At 44.5% G+C, this 21,778-nt stretch overlaps 1 protein-coding gene across 3 annotated transcripts in view; it reads left to right on the forward strand.

The window, feature by feature from the left end:
- Positions 1-21,778, forward strand: part of LOC118783372 (huntingtin-interacting protein 1-like) — a 34,262-nt gene that overhangs the window by 6,314 nt on the left and 6,170 nt on the right. For all 3 annotated transcript variants that reach the window (XM_036537208.1, XM_036537209.1, XM_036537211.1), the window contains 25 exons: positions 7,077-7,140; positions 7,420-7,562; positions 7,814-7,870; positions 9,479-9,559; positions 9,820-9,896; positions 10,161-10,222; positions 11,144-11,284; positions 11,726-11,783; positions 12,379-12,454; positions 12,881-13,024; positions 13,222-13,319; positions 14,747-14,819; positions 15,150-15,333; positions 16,384-16,472; positions 16,672-16,788; positions 17,029-17,130; positions 17,584-17,778; positions 18,053-18,200; positions 18,319-18,405; positions 19,127-19,234; positions 20,205-20,341; positions 20,470-20,580; positions 20,746-20,804; positions 21,300-21,393; positions 21,624-21,724. In XM_036537208.1, coding sequence (XP_036393101.1) covers positions 7,077-7,140; positions 7,420-7,562; positions 7,814-7,870; positions 9,479-9,559; positions 9,820-9,896; positions 10,161-10,222; positions 11,144-11,284; positions 11,726-11,783; positions 12,379-12,454; positions 12,881-13,024; positions 13,222-13,319; positions 14,747-14,819; positions 15,150-15,333; positions 16,384-16,472; positions 16,672-16,788; positions 17,029-17,130; positions 17,584-17,778; positions 18,053-18,200; positions 18,319-18,405; positions 19,127-19,234; positions 20,205-20,341; positions 20,470-20,580; positions 20,746-20,804; positions 21,300-21,393; positions 21,624-21,724 — 2,606 coding nt within the window. The remainder of the gene's footprint in view (positions 1-7,076; positions 7,141-7,419; positions 7,563-7,813; positions 7,871-9,478; positions 9,560-9,819; positions 9,897-10,160; positions 10,223-11,143; positions 11,285-11,725; positions 11,784-12,378; positions 12,455-12,880; positions 13,025-13,221; positions 13,320-14,746; positions 14,820-15,149; positions 15,334-16,383; positions 16,473-16,671; positions 16,789-17,028; positions 17,131-17,583; positions 17,779-18,052; positions 18,201-18,318; positions 18,406-19,126; positions 19,235-20,204; positions 20,342-20,469; positions 20,581-20,745; positions 20,805-21,299; positions 21,394-21,623; positions 21,725-21,778) is intronic.

The following is a 21,778-nucleotide window of genomic DNA, read 5'->3' on the forward strand; positions in this document are numbered from 1 at the left end:
AATCGTTAACTGTCTGAAGTGTAAAGTTACTTGTGTGTGTGTGTGTTGCACACTGTGTTACACACTGGCTTTGGTTGTAGCTACGGTGGATGATGGAACCAGGAGTTGCTTTGATACGGTAGCAGGGGCGCAGTTTTTTTTCCAGATCATCAGTCTAAAAAGATCGTTCCTTATTGTTTTACGATATTGCTACCACTAAATATCTTGTATCCATGGCATTTTTTACTCATGGTACCAATGGGTATGGATGATAGAAAAAATGGACACGCCGTATTTGTATGATCTGATCAATGCAAAAATCTTGCTGACATACTGTTTAAGTTGGCTGCACGATTGAATGTTCCTGATTCTAGCTCGATAGCTAATTGACTTGTCTTGAAAAATCGTAACGAGTAGCTTATTACAATCGACCGGATATCGCTGTAGTCTATGGAGACTGTCACGACACTCAGATAGTCAAGATAATCTAAACTGATACACTACATAGATTTTTAAAATCAAGGATAACCTGGGTATGTGAAACGAAAAACTGAAAGTCAAATTTATGTTTAATTTCCTTACCTGCTTTAGCTAGCCAGTTGACCACACACGGAGAAGTGGGATTGGTGGCTACATTAAGAGATGTCTCCGCTCACACGTGTTGTCTGTTTTTAGGTATACAGTAGGTAAACTAGCATAAAGAAATGTTTAATGTAATAATCTTAATAACCGGCATTAATGATATCAATTGAAAATTTTGTAATGTACTTTTTAATAAAAGTAGTGGTCACAGTGTACTTGATCTTGAGTTAATAGTTCTGACGTGTTGAGAACACAGACTTAACCATCATGGATAGCAGTTTCACATTTAATGCTCTGGAATTATATTTGGCATTCCTGCTAGAAGTACCCCATGATGAAAGGCAGTAAGTGTCATCTGTATTGCCATGTAGGCTCCAGGCCAGTATGGAGAAGACATTCCTGAGCTGGTGGACTGTCAGTCATGGTTAGGTTTTCCTCGTGCCAGAATTCAGTGTCTTTGTTCATCCTTCCACTCATCGGGAGTCGTGTTAATCTATGCCTGTAAGTATTTCAGCTATGTGGGGAAATGAGGGCCAAAACTGTTCTTGGAAATTTCTTACTTTTTTCTTCCCAATTGGTATAACTAACAGCCATGGCCTTAGTTACACAGAGAAGCTATTTATGCAAACAAATGTGAAGAGTGTACTAGTACAATATTTTGTGCAGATTAGTGTGATATGCATGGGATTTAATTTCCTTTGTTTTACAAGGTTTCCCACGTGTCCAGCCGTAATGGGTACATTTATTTTGTAACGGCAAAAAGAGCAGGACTAGTTCAGTCCGTGGATCAATGCAGTCCATTCGGATTGCACATTCACACAATTTTCCAGATTTAAACATATTCATAAGTACTTGCAACAAAATCTATTCCTGAATATATGCCAACTGTAAATAAATTCTCTAAAAGGTTGCAGGCACACCTACCTTCCATCCCTGGCTGTGGGAACAAAAGCTAATGCAACAGAAACTATTTTAGTGAAGGGTTTGTCTTGAGTCATATTTAGCCAGCATTTGGCTTCACAGCTTTTGTAGGCCTTCCTCTGGAGTTGCATATCCAGCATGACAAAATTATGGTTTTATGTCTGACACTGGCTTTTTCTGTGGTATGTATAGGTAAACAAATTAGTAGTCGACAAACAAATGAATAGATCCAGGGCAGGTTCAAAGTTTCATAAAATCGTGTTTGTAAATTGGTGTGAAAGCACGCCCAGACCTGCATGTGGGCTACTGCTCTGTTAAGGTGTTTTGTTGTGTTCCAGTCCTGGTCCTGATCTAAGCTGATGCTAGATTTCTAATGACTTTAAGACTTTTGAAAAGAAGAAGGCAAGGTTTTGAGAGATTGTGTCATACGTGTACATCATTGCATGGGAGATGTGATAGACCTTGATGTGCTTAGTGTGTCTTTGTTTCCACTTCCCACACTGTCTTCTTTCAAATGAGGTGTAAAGTAAGAGTTCCCAGGGCAGCGGATGTTTGAGTCAAATGTGAGTAAATTGCATAAATGAAGGGCCTTAAAAAACCCGACTAGCTGCACAGAGGCTTCTTTTTATTAAAGTGACCTTCATACAGGGTGGAGTTTTAAAGGGTAATGAGAGCCAAAACCTTTCTTGGAAAATGCCTTCTCTTTCTTCCTAATTTGTAAAACTCACAGCCATGATTTTTGCTGTGCACAGAAGTTTGTTAGTAAAAATAAATCGTGTTTTTGTGTGGAGTGTGCTGGCACTTTTGTAAGTCTAATTTGCCAGTGAGTATGTGTGTATTACTGTGTGCACATTTCTGTCCTGCATGACCGGGGGGTGTCAAGCAGTACAGGAAGTGGGCGGATATTTTAAGTGCTTTCGACATTTCTATTAAAACCACACCAGAGAACAGAAAGGAAAGTATATTAGCATCTCTTAGAAGGCGATTGCAGCCAGCTGACACAATGACTTTCTTTGGGGTGAGGAGGTGAGAGGGTGGAGGGTGGAGGGTTATTTTTGAAAACATATACAGAAGTACAGTTTATTCAAAACTACCTGGTAATGGTTGGCATAAAGACCATTGTGCATATCAAAGAGTACCTTTTAGAAAATTTGATACATGTTATAGTCAGTTCTTTCAGCATTTGCCTTGGGGTGATGGGGCCTTGTCCCAGAAGGAAAAGGGAAGGGCAGGGAGTGTTGAGACAGGAAGCCAGGCCCAAAGTTCCCTGCACTGACCCACTGCCAACCTGCCTCCTCACCCACTCAAACCACACTTACCACCAGTGATCCAAACCTTTCCTGTTTCCATTGTTTCATCATTTTCTTCTGTTCCCTCTGCCTCTTTAGGGTGCTGATCTTTCCAAAATGATATTCACCATAATCATTTTAACAATGATGCTGCTTACTGTGCTGACACTGCTGTTGTAAACTCAGCATCACTGTTACTAAATTTGTGCCAGTTCACACACTGCTTGTTGGGTGGGATGCTCAGCACTCCTTTCCTGAAACACTTTTGTCCCAGTGCATGGATCCAAATTTGTTTGTCACCTGGAAATTCTCTGGGACATGGATGTCTTAATGCAGTAAAAATTTCTTTTTTTTTGACCTGTTGAAAAAGAATGATGATCAAGGCCAAGGCTAGGTTTCTCCAGCCCTGTCAAGCCCTGTCGAGGTCAAGGGTACCATGCTAATGAGATCCAGTCAAGATTCACAGTAAAATGCAAATGAGAAGAAAATCTTTTAAAACTATGCTATGTTTATTGTGTAAAAAACATGATTTCCCTGTTTGGATGCAATGCTTTGGAAGGATGGCTTTGGTAATGGATTTTTGTATGTTTAAGTCTTACAAATTTAAGCACACATATCTACCTGCAGCAAAAAGAGAGATTAAGGGTACAATGATTGTAACATTATGGATAATGTGACTAGCAAAGAAGCTGAAGTCAAAGGCATCAAGCTTCTAAACAAGGGGTGCCCTCACTTGTGGACTGATCCAGTGTTTGTTTATTCATAAATAATTAGCGTGAAACACGACAAGTCTGTGAGACATCACTGGACTACTGAAATTAAATATGATCTTTACATTTTATCATATCCCTTTAGCATATTATGTACCTGTGTAAGTCACTCTGGGTAAGAGGGTCTGATAAATGGCAATAATGTAGTGTAATGTAATTCCACACAAAATTACACGAACTCTTCTTAAAGCTTTAAAGCTGTACCCACCAAATTACACAAACTTGTAGAACTATATATATGACTTCAATTGGTATGGACGTGTTTATTGATAAACTTTGTACATTTTGATTTATCAGATTGATTTCTCCATACTGGTAGAACACTGACTGGTTAAAGCCAAGGCAAGGCTTAGCCAGGAAAATCAGACTCTGCTCTGAGATTGAACCTGTACCCTATCCAAAAAGTTCATATAAAATGAATTGATATGCCGTGATTCTATGTAATTTTTGATTAAAGGGTTGATTTATAGTGTAGCATCAGAAAATGTAGGTCTGTTGTGTCCTGGAGGTTTGAACAGTCTTCTGTCTCATAAAATGAGCTTATGACAAGTCACCAGATCAGTTGGCTTAACTGAACCTTTGATTACATCTCCGATTCAAATCTTCCGGTAAAATGATCCCAAACAGAGTCAATGAAGAGTCATGGTGTATTGCTGGCTATTTATGGGCTGTTCTCTCCCTGGTGTCATTCTTAGGTTACCATACCACAAATGCAATATTGAAAAATGAAAATGTTACCCCTTTTAGTTTAGCTTTTTGGTTAATCTACTTTACTCAGATGGATTTTGCATTGGGGGCCAAGAACAGAGCAGCTTTATCTTCCTTAATGACTTTCCTAAAGTAAAGAGAGAACATTCTAGTGCAGACATGTGCATGGGAAAATACTTGAAATTCTCAAACGGGTCATTAATGTGTTCCTGCAAAACATTTATAGCCATTGGTTGCTTTCTGTGGAAATGATTCCAATGAAAGATGAATTGCGTTGAATTATTTATCAAGTTCAGGTCATTTGTGCTGTGTCATTCAGTGACTGAAGAAAGATGAACAGCTGCTGACAAGAGAGAGCACTGTACCTCCGAAAAACTCTGAGGTACAGTGTGAAGGCCTAATGAACAGACAGCATCCCCCACAGACCGACCAGGGCAGAAATGACCATGTGCAGTCTGTAGTCTACACTGCTTCTGGCTCCTTCTCTTTTTTTTTGATAAGATTTTCATCAGCAATCATCACCTCACTTCATCAGCTGACCGCTCTGGGTGGAGCAAACTGGTTCTTAGGCCAGTGGCAGTCATTTTTAGCAATAAACCATCTAAAGGATTTTCCCAAGACTTTGTAGATGTTTTTTTTTTTCAATAAAACTTTCCTGTTTTTCTTAAACTTTAAAGACATTTTGTGATAAGATAATGGTTATACAAAATTAAGGAGATGCTTCAGTGGATAAGGGATGTCACCAAGTATTTGGTTATTGGAATATTTGATCAGGAGATCACCCTTGAGCTCCTTGGATCAGTATGTCACTGCTTATTACTTAGCAAAAAAAAAGTAGAAGTTGTTTCTCACCAATATTCATGTGAAAGAGTAAGAACTTGACATGAAATACCTTGTTGTTCATTGATACTAATTTCCATGTCAAAAAGTGCGAATGAATGAATGCAGGGACTCGTTTATACAGGTAGAAGTATACTGTAAAATGGTTGGGGGAGGGAAAGGCGAGGGGTATGGTTTGATTTGAAAATTAGAGTTTGATTAGACTAACTGAAATTGAATATTGTTAAATTATTTGGCACCATTGAATATTTGAATATCCAGTTCCTCAAAATGCACATCCAGTCACTTTTTGTGTCTGAACCATTTTGTCCTTATTTATTTATGTTTCATTTGTTGGCTAATTGCTTTAATTGTCATTTCGTTAGTTGTAAAAATTGTATGTAATGGACCTCAATTAGAAGTTAATTTGTCATATTCAGTAAAACAACACATCTAGTAAAAGTAAAAAAAAGTAAAACATTTCATCTGTCCAACACAATGTTAAAGTTGTAGCTTACTGCGCTGTGTCATCCATGTCTTACTGTGCAGAAATACAGCAATCACAAGGCTCTCACCCTGCATGAATTCCTGCATACAAGAGCATGACTTGACAGGCCAGTATTTTGAATCACAAGTTTGTGGAAACTTTGTTGTAACTATGGGAAAGTCATTATTTTTGATTGCCCTCATGATTCACCAGCTGGTCAGCTCTCGTCATGGGAATAAGCCAGTTTATATGCAGCTCTGTCGTTTTAAAGTTTGTTGCTGAAGTTACACTGTGCTGTTTTTTTTCGTTAAAATTATATATGTATGTGTGTGTATGTACATAATTTTTTGAGATATAAGATTATATATAAATTTTTTGTTAATCCACACATTTGGGGTCCGGACGAGTGGGTTCAGGTGCTATCAGGTTTACGTGTGTGTTAAACCCACGCCCATTTTACTGTTTCCTTGCAAACCTGTCCTGAAGGTAGATGGCTATATCCGGTTCTGAGAAAAGCTCCTTTGCCTCTTACCTCTGGAGTATTGTGGCAACAGCCTGCTTCCCCAAACACCTTGTACTTAGTCAGAATAGTCCTGCCTTTGTCAGGAGCTTAAGAAACATGACGTCGTGTGGAGACAGGGTTGCATTTTAGAAGGGGTGGAATGCTGAGGAGGACCCTGAGAACAGCTGCAGTCATCTCGGGTCCAACCCCCTAAGAACCAGACCAGAGCTCTCCATGTGCCCCCTCAAACCCTCTTTTTTTGTCATCTTTCATGTAATCTCAATCTTGGGTGCAGAAGCTGGAAAATTCTGCTGGCAGAAAATGAAGGCCTGTCTTTTCAAGACAGGTCTTCAAGCTCTCTTTGAAGCTCTCTTTGTGCTTTGGTGTGTTCTCCCTGTTTTTTATTAATCTTTTTATTTCAGTCCAATACCAAATTTGTGGAGAAACATACGGTCAAGGGGTTACAGTGGAATCTTGAATCACCTTTTATGATTTCCTGTTGACATTCATTATGCATGTCAGTGTATGAGTTTTTTTTTTTTTTATTAAGGGCTGTTATCTGAGCATAGTAGCTATGGTGTTGTGCACACAGAGGTAACTGAGTGTCTGCTGGGCTGACGGAGCTGTCTGTCCTGACACAACATCAGCTGCTGGTAGAGGAGGGGCCTTTCGACAGGGGAACTGTGGAATTGCCTCTGCTCAGCCAACAGCTGGCAAACAGGCCTTAGGTGTTTTATTAATCCAACCTCAGGTCCACCAGTATTACAGTCTGTTGTGGCAGCGGAAACGCTTTGAGATGGAAGATTGCAAATGTTATTCTGAGAATTTGCAACTAAATGTTTCTCAGGAATATCCACTGTCAGAGTCTATTGTAGGGCTGTTTGATTTATGTTGCATTAACTTATATGCTTATATGAGGGTAAACAAGTAGTATTAAAGAGATTTGAAAATAAATTAAATCATGATAAATTGATGATATATGCAAATGCTGATTTGTGTTCTTTCGCCTTGTTCCACAGGCAGTGAGCGTCAACAAGGCCATCAATGCACAGGAGGTCGCCGTCAAAGAAAAGCATGCCAGGAATATCCTTTTGTGGAGTTCCAGGGAGTTTGTTTTTCCTGGAGGAAGATTAGGGAAATGTAGTGTGTCTATTTGTACATTGGTCTTTGTGGAAACTTTTTCATTCCTTTTTTTTAAATGGCCAAGGGCTGCGTGCGTAACTGGAAATCCATTATAGTAGAGATGTGTGGGCGTGATTGTGGACAGCAGCAGTGTGGGTTTCCCAGGTGAAGCAGGTATTCTCCATCTCACTGCTGGAGTCAGCTGCTCTCTAAGCCTTTTTCCTTGACCGTAGCTCTCACCGTGTATCCTGGGAACACACCATGAAAAAGGGGCCCACACATTCTGGGCAGCGGTCAACCGGCTGCCTCTCTCCAGCAACGCTGTGCTGTGCTGGAAGTTCTGCCACGTCTTCCACAAACTGCTGCGAGATGGGCACCCTAATGTGAGTCTGACAGCGCCATCGTCACCCCACTTGTTTTCGATACACTTACCAATTAAAAAATGCACAGGATGTGATCACATGCAGGTATATACAACACAAAGCTGTATGCACGCAGTTTATCTTACGGTAAAACAGTACACACTCTCAATCACATGTACTGATAGTGCACATGCATAACACCAGATACATCTTACAGTAAATCAGTGTTTGTTGCTGTTATACTTCATGAAGTCTGTTGTGTTTGTATCCAGGTAATCAAGGACTCCATGAGGAACAAAGGAGACCTGAGCGACATGAGCAGGATGTGGGTAAGGACGGAGCAGGCGTCGGGGGAAGGGGCACCCTGGCACTTCCCACCCCTGTAGAGTGTAGTTGGCATAAGTAATTTCAGCCGGTTGTGCGATAGTACTGGGGACAGAACATCAGTTTCATAGATGTAATAAATACAGAGGTATAATTAAGTTTTCTTGAGGAGTTGCAGGGGAATTATGGGAGAGGGATCCCTGTTGCAGAGGGATTGTGTAATTGCGTCAGAGCAGGTGGTGTTTGTGAGTTCTCTAAAGTTGATGCATACACTCTCCAGCTTTTTTTTTTTTTTTTAAATCTTTTGAAATGAAAGGATTGCTCTTTTAAGACACAGTGCAGCCCCACACCATGAGCCGGTAGACTGATGGAAGTGAGAGAACTGGGGGATGAGGAGGAGAGTGTGCAGGAGAGGTGAGAGGAGGCTTGGTATGTCCCTCTGGGCTGTATGTATGGCAGAAACAGGGGGTCTGGTGTGTGGGGGTGTACAGGCTCTTATCACGTTGTCAGTGGGCCTGTGGGAAGTTTGGGAGTGCAATAAAGGGATTAGGAAGCAGCACATGAAATGCTGGTTCACAGAGCCTGCTGCTGTACATACAGTTTAGCAGTGGAGGAGAGGGAAGCAGGAAATCCATTCTGACAAGAGAATCTCTTATGCAGGATTTTCCTGGAATTCTTCCTGGGATATGCTGACACTGTTTTAGCTTTTAAGTATCTCTGAACCAGTGTTATTTTTCCTTTATTCTCACGTGGTTCCGTTCAGATTTTGCAAGATGAAGCTGCTTTGGCGAAAAGCAAGACAGATGTATGAAGAAAAGTCTGAGCTCTTTGAAAAATAAACAATCCCATCTTTGTCTGACACTGGCCTCACTGCCTGTCTGCCTTCCTGCCATAGAAACTGGAGCGCATTTTGCCCAATGCAGATCAGCGAAAGGACTTATCTGAAGGCTTAGCTAAATGGTGTTCTTATTTAATGTTTTTGGTCAACCTCAGCATGACATCAGTTATGCTTATAAAGTTATCCTGAACATTTTCAAAACCAATGGTGAACCGCATATCTTGTTTGTATGGCTCAGCTTGTCTGTATTGCCTGTAAATTTATGAATTGCAATGATACATGACGACAGGCATTTCATTTCATTTCACTCTGCTGCCGCCCACCTCTGCTTCTTGGCTCCTGCTTGCTTGCAGAACAAAATTAGCTTTCCTTAGTGCCACGTTCAGACCACTGGTGCTGGGTGCTATCTTATCAGGACTCGGATGGTTTAGTTTTGGCTGTTACACTCAGAGAACACTGGATAGTGTGCAGCTCAGCACCGTCCAGCACAGCTGTGCGATGATATTCACAACAATCAGGAAGAGGAAGTTGAGTGCTGACACATACAGGGCTCTGAAACTCACAGTGGTCCACTCCACCCCCCACCCCCCCCTTATCCCTCTCTCTTCACCTTCAAATGAGTCCAGACACAGGCTTTATGATCTGCTCCATGTTAACTTTGACCAAAGGCCCTGATGGTAAGGGGGCCTCTCTGCTGAATCTGAAAAGGTCCTCCTCGCTGTTCGTTTGAACTCCCTTCGTTGTGCGTCACGCTCTTTGATTCTCTCTCTGACAGGGTCACCTGAGTGAAGGATATGGCAAGCTGTGCAGCACCTACCTCAAACTGCTCATCACCAAAATGGAATTCCACATCAAAGTGAGAGCCTGCACATGAGGCTAAGGCGGTCTTTATGTGATGTCCTCCTCCTTTCATCCATCCTTCTCTTTGCTTCCATCCATTCTCTCTGTTCATCAGAGATAACCAGTCTCCTTTTCAATGAAACAACTTTTTAATCAGTCATGCCAAGGAATGCAGGACAATATTGTGTTGTGTTGTGTGCCTGTGAACTTTAAAAATCAATGCAAGAAATGCATAAAACTCACATTTGAATAATCCAGTGTCTCCGTTTGTCTTAGAATCCCCGTTTCCCAGGCAACCTTCAGATGACAGATAGACAGCTCGATGAAGCAGGAGAGAATGATGTTAACAACTTGTAAGTGGAGCTCCATTTAACCAAATGTTTAATTAATGTGTTTTCTATCAAAAAAATCCTAAACCACAGTTTGTATTCATTCTGATAGCATTTAAGGCTTTTATCAGCTACTTACATAATTTTACCAATACATGAGAGACTAAGAGAAAGAATGTGGTACACGCACAGATATATAGACACGCACATTCTCCTTTACTTCACCTGCAGTCTAGACACAGAAGGTGTTTTCTGTGAGTGTTCTGTGATGTTTTTCTGTGGTGGTAGTTTCCAGATGACTGTGGAGATGTTTGACTACCTGGAGTGTGAGCTGAACCTCTTCCTGGGGGGTAAGAACTTTTTTTCTGGGTGGGAGACTAATGTCACAGATCCCTCACAACTATAGGGTGGTTGGTCAGGGGTGGGTCATGGCACTCCCCTCTAGACATTGGTCTCAGCTGCCCCTCTCCCCTTACTGATGACCAAAGATAATAATAATAATAAAAAAAATATTATGTCATTATAAGCTTGAATGAGGGGTGTCTGTGTCTGGCTTGCAGACCACTGTGTTTTGGAAACTGCGCCTCTGATTAGAGACAGAACAGGCCCCTAAGGCCTGGCATCAGAGGGAGGGAGCAAGAATGGGGGAGAGAGAGAGAGAGAGAGACTGCTGGCTTGTCTGTGACTCACGCTGTCACTGTGCCTGGCGGATCCCGTTTAGCTCCGCCATCTGCAGTGTTCATTCAGCCTGCCTGCCGATTCATTTCAGTCTCAGTCCGCACTCATCATAGGTGGAATGGGGAATTCTATCTGTGGCTCAGTCCTCATATTGTGAGGTCATTCTCTGTCTTTCATTCACTGCAATGGGCCTGTTCAGGGTGTGCAGATTGACTGATAGTACTTTACTGGCTTTTACATACAATGTTCAGCTCTCAACTTGTACTCGAAAGATTACAGCCAGCTTTTATGCAGCTACTCATTTCAGTCTATTTTTAACCTCTATCATCAGAAAAAACTTAAAACAGTTATTACCAGTATGCTGGGTGCTGAGGAACTAAGGTGCTTTATCTGTTCCTGGCTTAGAGTAGACCACAGTCTTTCTTTATCTGCCTGTTCTTCCTCAGAGCTGAAAGGAACAGATTAGGAGTGCACATGGTTCATGTGTTTCTGGTGTTTTGGTTAACGTCCTCTTGTGAACAGCAGCAATGATGAAGCATCTGGTTTGTGTGTGTGTGTGTGTGTGTGTGTGTGTGTATGCTGTCTTCCTGCAGTGTTCAGCTCCCTGGACATGTCACGCTCAGTGTCAGTCACAGCAGCGGGACAGTGTCGCCTGGCCCCTCTCATTCAGGTCATCCTGGACTGTAGCCACCTGTACGACTACACTGTCAAGCTCCTCTTCAAGCTACACTCCTGTGAGTGACACCCACCCCTCTTCTCCCCAGATGGATACTATTACATGCTGTCCACACTGCACATTACCAGTCTCATGGGAAATGGATTTATACTCTAGTTTAATTTCATTAGGGGGTCTCTTCGCTTCGGAAAAGCACATGAAGCCACCATCTTCCTGCCTCCTGGCAAATTAGGATATTTTAATGGGGTCTTATATTTCTAATGGTCTCTCGTCATATACTGATGGAAGCTTTTAGATTTACTGTCACTTGAAATGAAATCATTCAACCTAGCACAATTCCAGTGAATTTTTTTTTCCCACCCCACCACTCATAATGACACTTTTATTGTCCATTCTGCAGTATGCAAGATACAGCCAGTAAAGGTGCTGTGCAGACGTCCACAAATCCCATTATAGTGATGTCTTATCTGCATCTGTCTTTCTGTGCTTTGTTCCCCAGGCCTTCCTGCAGACACACTACAGGGCCACAGAGATCGCTTCCAGGAGCAGTTTAAAAAGTGCGTTCACGTGGAGGTGGGGCTTAAAGTCATTGGGGGCTTTGTATGTACTTACTATGCTTGGGTCAAGAACCATTTTTAAATAACTTTTTGACCTGACTTTGATAATTTTTTAAAGTAAGTGCGTACAAAGCCAGTGGCAGAGAGACTGTCTCAGATGTCAGTCTCTGGTGCCACACGTCTGCTGTGATTCACTTCTGTTGTCTTCCTCCAGACATCTGGGTACTGCCTGTCGGCTTATAACTTCCTTAATTATCCTTTGAAGGACATTTTGCTGCTGTGGGAAACTGTCATTTAAACCTTGATTCCAGCATTAAGCTTGATTTTCATTTGGATTTGCTAGACAAAAATAGGGACAGCAGTATGTGTTTTGTCTTGTAGTATGACTGGAAAAAGTGCACAAAAAATGTGCATTAAATGTCTGTTTTTTACATATGAGTGACAGCCTCTACTGTCATCCAGAGTGTGTCCTGATTTAAGATGGATATGGCTGCTCTCAAACACGTGGCAATGTATGGTAATGTCATGGTATGGTAATGGTAATCTGAGTGTGGTAATGACACAGTGCCATGTCTGCCTCCTCTCCCTGACATAGGCTGAAGAATCTGTTCTATCGCTCCAGCAACCTGCAGTACTTCAAGAGATTGATTCAGATCCCCCAGCTGCCTGAGGTCAGCCCCTCTCCTGCGTTTACTGTTCCATCACCCCACCACGTGGCACAGAGCCTCTACCGTAGAGAGGCTAACAGCAGCCACTCCCATTAGCTTTGCACTGACGAGGGAAAACACCTGTCAGCTCTAAAGGTCAGAGCTGCTCTGTGGAGAACAGCCTTCAGCATAGCCAGTATTTGCTGTCTGATTCAAACAGGAACAGAAATTCTAAGGTGATTTCTGTGACAGTTCTCAGAGTTCAACTTATTTGTGTCGTTACCATGTTTTTCCACATTAATCATTCATGCTGATACAGAGCTCTGTGTACGCATTTCAGGTTTAAGGAAACAATGGGAAGCCACTTCATCATACAGAAACCATGTAAGCATTAATTTAATTGGTGTTATATCCAGATGAGTGTTAAGTCCATGACACTCCCATCCACAGAACCCCCCAAATTTCCTGCGAGCGTCAGCGTTGTCGGAGCACATCAGCCCTGTGGTGGTCATTCCCGTGGAGGCCTCGTCTCCGGAGAGCGAGCACATCGTGGAGACGGAGGAGCTGGTGGACACAGACATCCCCGCCCAGCCGGTACCCCCCCCCCCCCCCCCACTTCCTGTCCTCTCACCAATCACGGGGCCAAGTATTGGCCAGCCTCACCCTGACCCTGACACAGACTGCATCCAGCTATCAGATGCTTGAGAATTTGTTCATGCAAGTCACATTATCTCCACATGCCTGGTTGCTCCGGGAAAGAAAGCCTGATGTAAATCTTTCTGTCCGCTCAGAGCTCTTCGGAGAACAGATTTGATGACCTCTTTGGCACATCGGCTGCCACAGACCCGTTCAACTTCAACAGCCAGAACGGCATGCGCAAGGATGACAAGTAAGCCCTTAAAGCCATATAAGGATGTCCAGCCAGAGAAGTGGTCCTTTGTAGTGATTCGTTGGTTTTTTTCATTGACCTTTTTTTCTTTTGTGATTTGTTATTTATCTAATTTTGATCATGCCTGGCACATGGACACACCTTGATACAGGTAAAGGCTGCAAGATGGTAGACATCAAGGACGTCATGACTTTGAATTCATAATGAGCATCAAAATAAGCCTCATCAGAAAAGGTGTTACCCAGCTGGCTAAATTGACTGTTTTTTAACTGCAGTTCTTCACAGGTTGCTTGAATAGCTTAACTACTGTTGCTAGGTATGAGCACACCCTCTTTGACTGCAGTCCTGCCAAATCAGAAATGATTGTGAAAGTCTGTATTGCTGTATTCATGTACAAGGTTAGGGAATCTTCTCAACTCCATTGTTTTTGTGCAGTTGGTTTGCATAAGACTTGACTATCATTGGCTCCACCTCTCAGTCAGGCTCAGAATCAAAGTGTGTCTGAGCCTGAAGCATGTTTACAACAGCAGTGTGAGGGCCCACAGATGTTGTGCTGTCACAGAAGATTAAACAGAAAGTTTGTTCAGGGTGTCGGAAATAGTTTTATTGCCTCCTCAATATGGTAAACTTATTCTGAATACAAAAATATGCCCAGTCCTTCAGATAAAAGAAGTCCTCCTGGTGTTAGTCCTCCTGCAGCACCCCTGTTTCAAGTCAGTAGGCTGCTCTTACTTGTGGAAAGAATCCCTTTAAAAGTACTTGACCGCCTCTGTGTTTTTTTTTTTTGTTTGTTAGCTGTGACTGGCATGGGAGTATCGTGTCCTAATGGGTGTAGGGACTAGGTAAAGGAAAAAAGCTTTTACTACATGCAGTACTTGTCTCTCTCTTCAGTATTTCTGATACACTTTTTGTGAGCACGTCATGAGAAGAAAAATAATAAAATGTAATGGGCATAAGTAACCCTTTCCCTAATTTAACTCCAAATATGTGAGACGCGACAATGCAAAGAGTTTAAAAATAACAGAATGTACAATTTCCAAAGAAGTTGTTTTCTCAGTTTCGCATGTGACATTTCCTCTCTTCCTCTTAGAAGCTTACCCAAGCAGTAAGCTGAGGTCACCGAATCTTAAATGGCTTTTTAACCCTAACACAGACACAGAAAAAAAATTCCCTCTGCTTTATCTCCCTCGTAAGCAGAATTTATTTTCTGTGGGTTGTTAACATGTTGTATCTGTTGTTTTTCTGCGATGAACTGATAGATCTGAGGTGATACATGGGTGGACTCAAACTGACATATTTTTTGCACAGGGCTGTTGATTGGAGATGAAGTCCAGAGGCTCCACAGCATCTCTTTACAATGTTGCGCAACCTTTCTCCCATGTTGAGCTCACCCTTGGTGCTTGTGTTGTGTCCCCTGCTCCCTTCAGGGACCGTCTGATCGAGCAGCTCACCCAGGAGCTGCAGGCTCTCAAGGAGGAGCTGGAGACCTTCAGGGTGGAGGTGAGGAGGGGGTGGGGCACAGACAGACTTATACCCTACCTATTTCAGTTAACTGAGAACAAGCAGTTCAAGTGTGGTTGCTATAATGTCAACTTCACAAGGGCTGCTGTTCAGGAGAGCCTGAATGTCTGATTGCAAAGAGCATCATTTGGAGAAGTGAGTTATTTAAAGCTCTTTCAGAATGACAGCATGCATTAGGAAGCTCTCAATCCCAATCAGGAAGTGGGCTCTCCTGAACCAGGGGTGAGGCCGGCTGTGTGTAGTGGATGGAGTGACAGGATTGGGTGCAGGAGATGAGGTGTGTGTCTGCATGTGACCCCCCCACCTCAGAGCGCCCGCCTGTGCCAGGCACTGCGGGGGCGTGTCAGCGAGCTGGAGGCGGAGCTGGCGGAGCAGAGCCACCTGAAGCAGCAGGCCCTGGGGGAGAGCGAGTTCCTGCGGGCGGAGCTGGAGGACCTGCGCCGGGTGAAGGAGGACACGGAGAAGGAGCAGCGCAGCCTGACGGAGATTGAGAGTGAGGCGCTCCCCCCCCGTCGCTAATGGGCCTGCGCCGTCACTGCCTGTAGCCCCACACTCTCCATCTCTCTCTTTCTCTGTGCCATGCATTGCTCCCCACTCTCCCATTGCAGTCCCTCACTCCCCTCTTCTCTCTCCCTAAAATCCCTCACCTCTCTCCCAAAAACCCTGCTCGTCTGTCAGTACATTACGCTACATTCATTTAGCAGACGCTCTTACCCAGTGTATCCATTCTAGTTGAATGTGCAACATTGTCAGACCAGGCTAACAACACTGCCAGACCAGGGAGTGTGAGCATAACACTATTCAAGCCCTACCCTAAGTTAACTTGTGCAACCTGACTCGACAAGGGAAGCCAAGTATACTACCATATATCGGTCACTAAATCACAGATTCCAAAACACATCGCAATACTTCACATAAAATAAACAGCAAGTACTCCAAGTAGCAGGTGTTAGGGGGCAGGGATGGCGGTGATTTCCAAAAAACCCTGCTCTCCTCCTCCTCTTCCAGTAACACTCCACTCCTCTCCCCCAAAACTCCTCCCCCCTGTTTCTAACCCTATTTCTTCATCCTCCACTTGTCCTGTGACAAAGTAAATAAAATCTAAATCAAGGTATTTTTAAGTATCCCACTGAAATAAAATACTTTTTTTTTGACGTAAAGGAAATGTTTGTGGTCGGGGTTTTCAGAAATAGCACTTGGATGATTTTGTTTCCTGATGATTATACCACCCACAACAGGCTCCTCTGTCTGGTGCATTTACTCGATCCAGATCCAGGATCATTATCAGAAGTATGCACTCCTCTGCTCTGACATCCTCCCACAGGCAATTCAGACCAGCCTTGGCTGGATATTAAATGGAAATAACGAAACTTTGAATGATTTCTCCAGTCATAGTTAGCTGTTCTCCCTTCCTATATAGCATATCGGTCTGTTTGTGTGGCTTCAGTCACATGCCCCTGCATAAGCAGCATGGAGCAGCATGAATGAGATTCAGATTCCTAAGACCTCCAGTGACGGCCATGTTTGCATGTTTGTGTCTCAGGGAAGGCCCAGGCCAATGAGCAGCGCTACACCAAGCTGAAGGAGAAGTACACGGAGCTGGTGCAGAGCCACGCAGACCTGCTGAGGAAGGTAGGTTTCTGCTTGAACCTGCTCACCACCCCCATGTAGTCACCCCCCCTGAGTCAGAACTGTCTCTGACTCACAACCTGCATGAGTGACGAGGAAGGAATCTCAACGTGTCGGCGCAGACAGAGACTGAAAGGTGGCGGTGCAAAGTGCAGAGTCACAGCGTGTGTGTGTGTGTGTGTGTGTGTGTGTTTGTTCCCAGAATGCTGAGGTAACGCGACAGATGACGGTGGCGCGGGCGGCCCAGGATGAGGTGGAGACTGTGAGGAGGGAGATGCAGGAAAAGGTGAAAGCTGCCCAGGAGGATGCCCAGCAGAGGGTGAGGGATCGTTATGACAACACTGCATATTCACTGTGTGGCCAAACGCCACTCGACACTAAAGCCCAAAGCACACCGGTCTGAATGGCACTGAAAATGGCACAGTACGTGTGCAGCTGGGGTATATGTACTGCATTCATATTGACGCTTGAGTCTCCTCTGTGTGTCTGTGTGTGTGTCTGTATATGTGTCGGTGTGTGTGGGTATGTTGTCCTTACTGCCTGTCTGCTCTGTCTCCAGGAGAAGGAGCAGTTGGACCAGATGCAGTCCCTGCAGAGAGAGCTGATGACCAGCCGAGTGGAGCTAGACACACTAAGGGACAGCATGGCCACCTCCCAGCAGGTGGGTCAGCCCTCTGTGTCTCTCGGCAAAGGTCACAGGGGGCCGTCTGATCCTTCTGTGCGCACATTTTGTTACAGTTTGTGTCTCTTGTGAACACTGAATATGAACCTTTGTAAATTCTCAAGAAAAGGTGGGTTCACGCTTTAGTGCAGAATACTTCATTTGTGATTTGACGCATCTTTGTCTGCAAGAGGTGACTCATCACTCATCCTTTCTCCTTCTCCTCTCTGTCATGGCTGCTGTCGCTTTCCCTCTCTTCTGTCTTTCCCTTTCTGTCATTCTGTCCCACTTGCTCCTCCTCCTTTCTTTCCCTGTCTGTCATTCTCTCCCACTTGCTCCTCCTCCTTCACTGTGTAACCTGTTCTTGTCTCTCTGTTCTCTCCCTTTGTCACCTGTCCCGTCTGCCTCCTCTCCTGCTCTCTCCCTCCGTCTTGCTGTCTCTCTCCTTCCCAGTCGAGTGAGGAGCTCAGCTCCAGGCTCGCTGCTCTTGAGACTGAGAGGGCGGAGCTTGCGGAAACGGTGTCGCAGAAGGAGGCGGAGCTGGCGGGGCTGGGGCAGGAGCTGGAGCGTGTCCAGAGCAGTTTGTCCAGCGAGCGGGAAAGTGGGGTGAAGGCGGCGGAGGCCTTGCAGAACCAGCTCAATGAGAAGGTAGCACCGACAGTTACTGTGTGTGTGTTTGTAGACATGGCTTGGCTATGTGTGTGTGAGATTCTCGTCACCATGACTGGTGGCATTGTAGCATAGTCGTAAGGAGCAGAACCTAGCTGGGGGCAGTGCTGCTGTATCCTGGGGCAAGGTACTTAACCCAGAATTACCTCAGTAAATACTCAGCTGTATAAATGGGAAACGTAAAAATTGTAACCTACGCAAGTCGCTCTGGGTAAGAGTGTCTCTAAATGCCTATAATGTAATTGTCTTTTAGGAGAGCAGGGAGCAGGCTCTGGAGAGCCAGTTGGTGGCTGCACGCTGGGCTGCCCTGCAGGGGGCATTAGAGGAAGCAGAGCGGGTTGTTCAGGACTCTCTGTCCCAGATGGATGACCCAGCGCACATCAGCTGCACCAGCTCTGCAGGTCAGCGTCCATCCCCCCCACCCCATCTACCTAATCTGTGGTTACTCCCACCCATTCTCAGTCTCCTCATGTGTCAGTGCAGGTGTGACCATGTGCTGGCTTTGTCGTCCCTCTGCAGATTACCTAGTGTCTAGGAGCCAGGCTGCACTGGACTGCGTGGACCGCCTGCAAGCTGCCAGAGACCAGTATCTGTCTGACCAGTCAGGTCAGTTCCACCCCCAGCACATCTTTTCCTAAATTTAATTCTGTATAATTTCTTTTCCTTGACTGCTTCTACTGTTTGTTCACATCATAGGGCATAAACTTGACATCAGCTGAAGTTAAAGAAAAATATTTCATGAGAAAAAGCAGGATGTTGGAAGCCTTGACATTTATAAATACAAATAGAAAAAATCTTGTCTCAAAGCAGTAAAAGACATTTGAAGTTGCTGGCAAAACCTTTTTACTGTTGGAAAAAACATCATATTGCCAAGTCCTATGTGTAGAAAGAATTGAAACTAATGCACTGAAAATGAAGTGCTTTGATGGTCCATTTGCTTTGTTTTAATGCATATTGCATTAATGCATAATATTAATTTAAACCAGTAAATGCCTCTTGCTAATAGTTTCTACTTGTCAGTGGCTACCAGTTATGAAAATCATGTCGTAACCTCTGTGTTGATTTAGATTTAGATGGTGCTCCTGTTCTCCTGATTTATTGTTTATTGTCCATCTTTTAATGCACTATAAACTAATATTTACATTTACATTTACTCATTTGGCAGACAGTTTTATCCAAAGTGACTTACAACTGAGGTACAATACAACACAAGCGAAAAACCATACAAAGTCTATGGGTAACAGTGGTTGCAGTATGAGTAACATTAATAAACTGACACTGAGGGCCACCAGAAGGAGTTCTCTAATAACTTTGTCTTTTTCTGTAGATGTGTCAGAGATGCTGCGGTCAGTGACCCGGTTTGCCCACCTGGTTGGCGACACCATACTGCAAGGCAGTGCCACCTCTCACATGGTGCCCGTGGATCAGGCTGACTGTGAGTACCGCTGCCCCAGGCATAGCCGGCTGCCCATCCCCCCCCCCCCCCCCCCCCCCCCCACTTACTGCCGCAGAATCAGCCTACGCCGGCCGTGGATTCTCTCTGAGCGTGTGGGAGTTGAAGCGCATGAAGTGTTTGTGACCCACAGAGGTAGCCTATTAATTTCAGCCTGGCAGATTTGGACATGGCTATCCCTGTGGGAGGCGCTTCACACCTGCCTGACGGGCCAGACAGCAGTGACTCATCCTCGTAAGTGAGGGTACCGCTGATCCCGCTGCTCTGGTGCTAAACTGCCACAGCGTTGGGTTTCGTCTGCAGCTGACCCCAGACCTGTTGAGAGATGTGTCCCTTTGCGGTGCAGAGGCCTCTCTGTAGAGCAGTTATTAAACGTGATTTGCATGTGTGAGGATTTAATGGTTTTGATGTGCATTTGTAGTTGAGAATCGCTGATCTCGCATGGTGCAGAGTTTAAGTTCTGCATGTAAATGGAATTCACTGCCCCAGGGCCGGAATTACCTCCTCAATCCAAACACCTCCATACTGCAAGCCGACCCGATCTGCTTAAAACCCAGGAACACCACCTAGATCCGCCCCGCCTTTTTTCATTTAACTCTAATATCGTGGGCACATATTAATATTGAGTTCATTTCACTGTGGCACTGACTCGGTGTGCCTCTTCCTCAAACGGCCTCAGCAAGGCTTCATTTGTTTGTGCAAGGAAATAACTTGCTCACCTCATAATATGAGGTCTTTCACATTGAAAAGTAAACTTGGGTTGTTTTGGATAAAATCATCAGGTTTTCATTTTGATGTCTGGGTCACACCAGTCCCAGAAAGCCTTGGGATTCACCCTCTACAGACACAGGCTTTAATGAATATGTTCAAGGTCAGAAGTCAAATGGAAGCACATTGTAGGTAACCTCCAAGTGGGGGCCTGTGTTTGACACCGCTGCGTGTGTGTCGGCAGTGTTGACGGAAGGTGTGAGGGCGTGTGGCTCCGAGGCCCTAGCCCTGCTGGCCCTGCTAAAGGATCGGGAGACCCTGGGCGCGGCTGATGGTGCCAAGCTGAGGGAAGCGCTGGGCAGCATCAAGGCTACAGCTGAGGTGAGAGTCAGCGCAAGTGGGCCACCTGTCCAGACAGCCCCCCGGTGTTTCTGCAAAGCTGTCTTTGGGTGTACACTCCTCTGTCCACAGACAGCGAGGTCTTGACCCTGCACTGTCTCTCTCTGCAGAAGCTGAGACCTCAGGGGTTGGAGCTGCAGCAGGGGGAGCTGGGAGACCTGGTGGAGCAGGAGATGGCGGCCACGTCTGCTGCTGTGGAGTCGGCGGCTGCCAGGATCGAGGTACTGTATTAAGCCTGGGTGTGCTTGTGTGTGTGGGAGAGGGGGAAGAACTGGAGTTGGTGTGACAGAATGTCTGTGTTTATTTACTATCTTTAATTGTTTAACTGTGATTGAGTTTGTTTACATATGTTTATGAAATATGTTTTCTGTCCTCTTTTTAAACAGGAGATGCTCAACAAGTCTCGAGCTGTGGACACAGGGGTAAAAATGGAAGTCAACGAAAGGTACTGACTGTTGTTGGTTAAGGCATAGAACATCCTAATCTTATTGTTGAAGCATTTTACTTTCAGGGTGTGCTGAAATACTCCTCTGAGTGGTTATTTTAAAGAATTTAATGAAACCACACTTGGGAACTGGGAACTTTCTGTATTTAGCACTCTCCCTTGTCTGAAGTCATTACATAATGACATGATCCACAGTTCCAGCATCGTGGGAGGAGAAGGCCCCACTGGGGCATCTTGGACTCGGAAAGTGATGTAACTGATCATCTCCACTAGTACAGTGAGAAGGCTTTAACCTTGAGGTTCTCACTGAAACTTATGACATGCTGTCTTGCCTCACCTTTGATTTCATTTGCAGCTACCTTTGCCAGGCAGTGATATCTGTGAATTGCTCTCAGAATATTTGCTATATAACTGTAATCTTTGTAGTACTTTTCCATTGTCTGTTGTTAAATGCTGAGCTGTGCCTGGCTTGTCTCACCTTACTCCTCTCTGCAGGATCTTGGCTTCCTGTACAGAGCTGATGCAGGCCATCAAAGCACTGGTATTGGCCTCTAAAGACCTGCAACGGGACATTGTGGAGAGCGGGAGGGTAGGTGACAGGCCCTCCAGTGCATGCTTCTGACCCCATTCTTCATTTGTGAATTTCTTGCATTTTGATATGTCTCTATGTGAGCAGTGTATAAGATGATCTGCAGATCTTTTTACTAAGATTTATATCTGATTTTCTGTGTTGTCTGCTTGAGTGCTCCTGTGGTGAACTGTAAAGGGAGCTGATGCACAGTGAACAGTTTGAAGTTCCCCCTTTTGCTTTGTTTGTAGGGGGCAGCATCGATGAAGGAGTTCTATGCCAAGAATTCCCGCTGGACGGAAGGTCTGATCTCAGCCTCTAAGGCAGTAGGCTGGGGCGCCACGGTGATGGTGTACGTCCTTCCCACTCCCTGGAACGGGCGTGTCTGTCTCTGCATGTTGTATTT

Source organism: Megalops cyprinoides, chromosome 9, assembly GCF_013368585.1.
Source record: "Megalops cyprinoides isolate fMegCyp1 chromosome 9, fMegCyp1.pri, whole genome shotgun sequence".
Classification (NCBI taxonomy): domain Eukaryota; kingdom Metazoa; phylum Chordata; class Actinopteri; order Elopiformes; family Megalopidae; genus Megalops; species Megalops cyprinoides.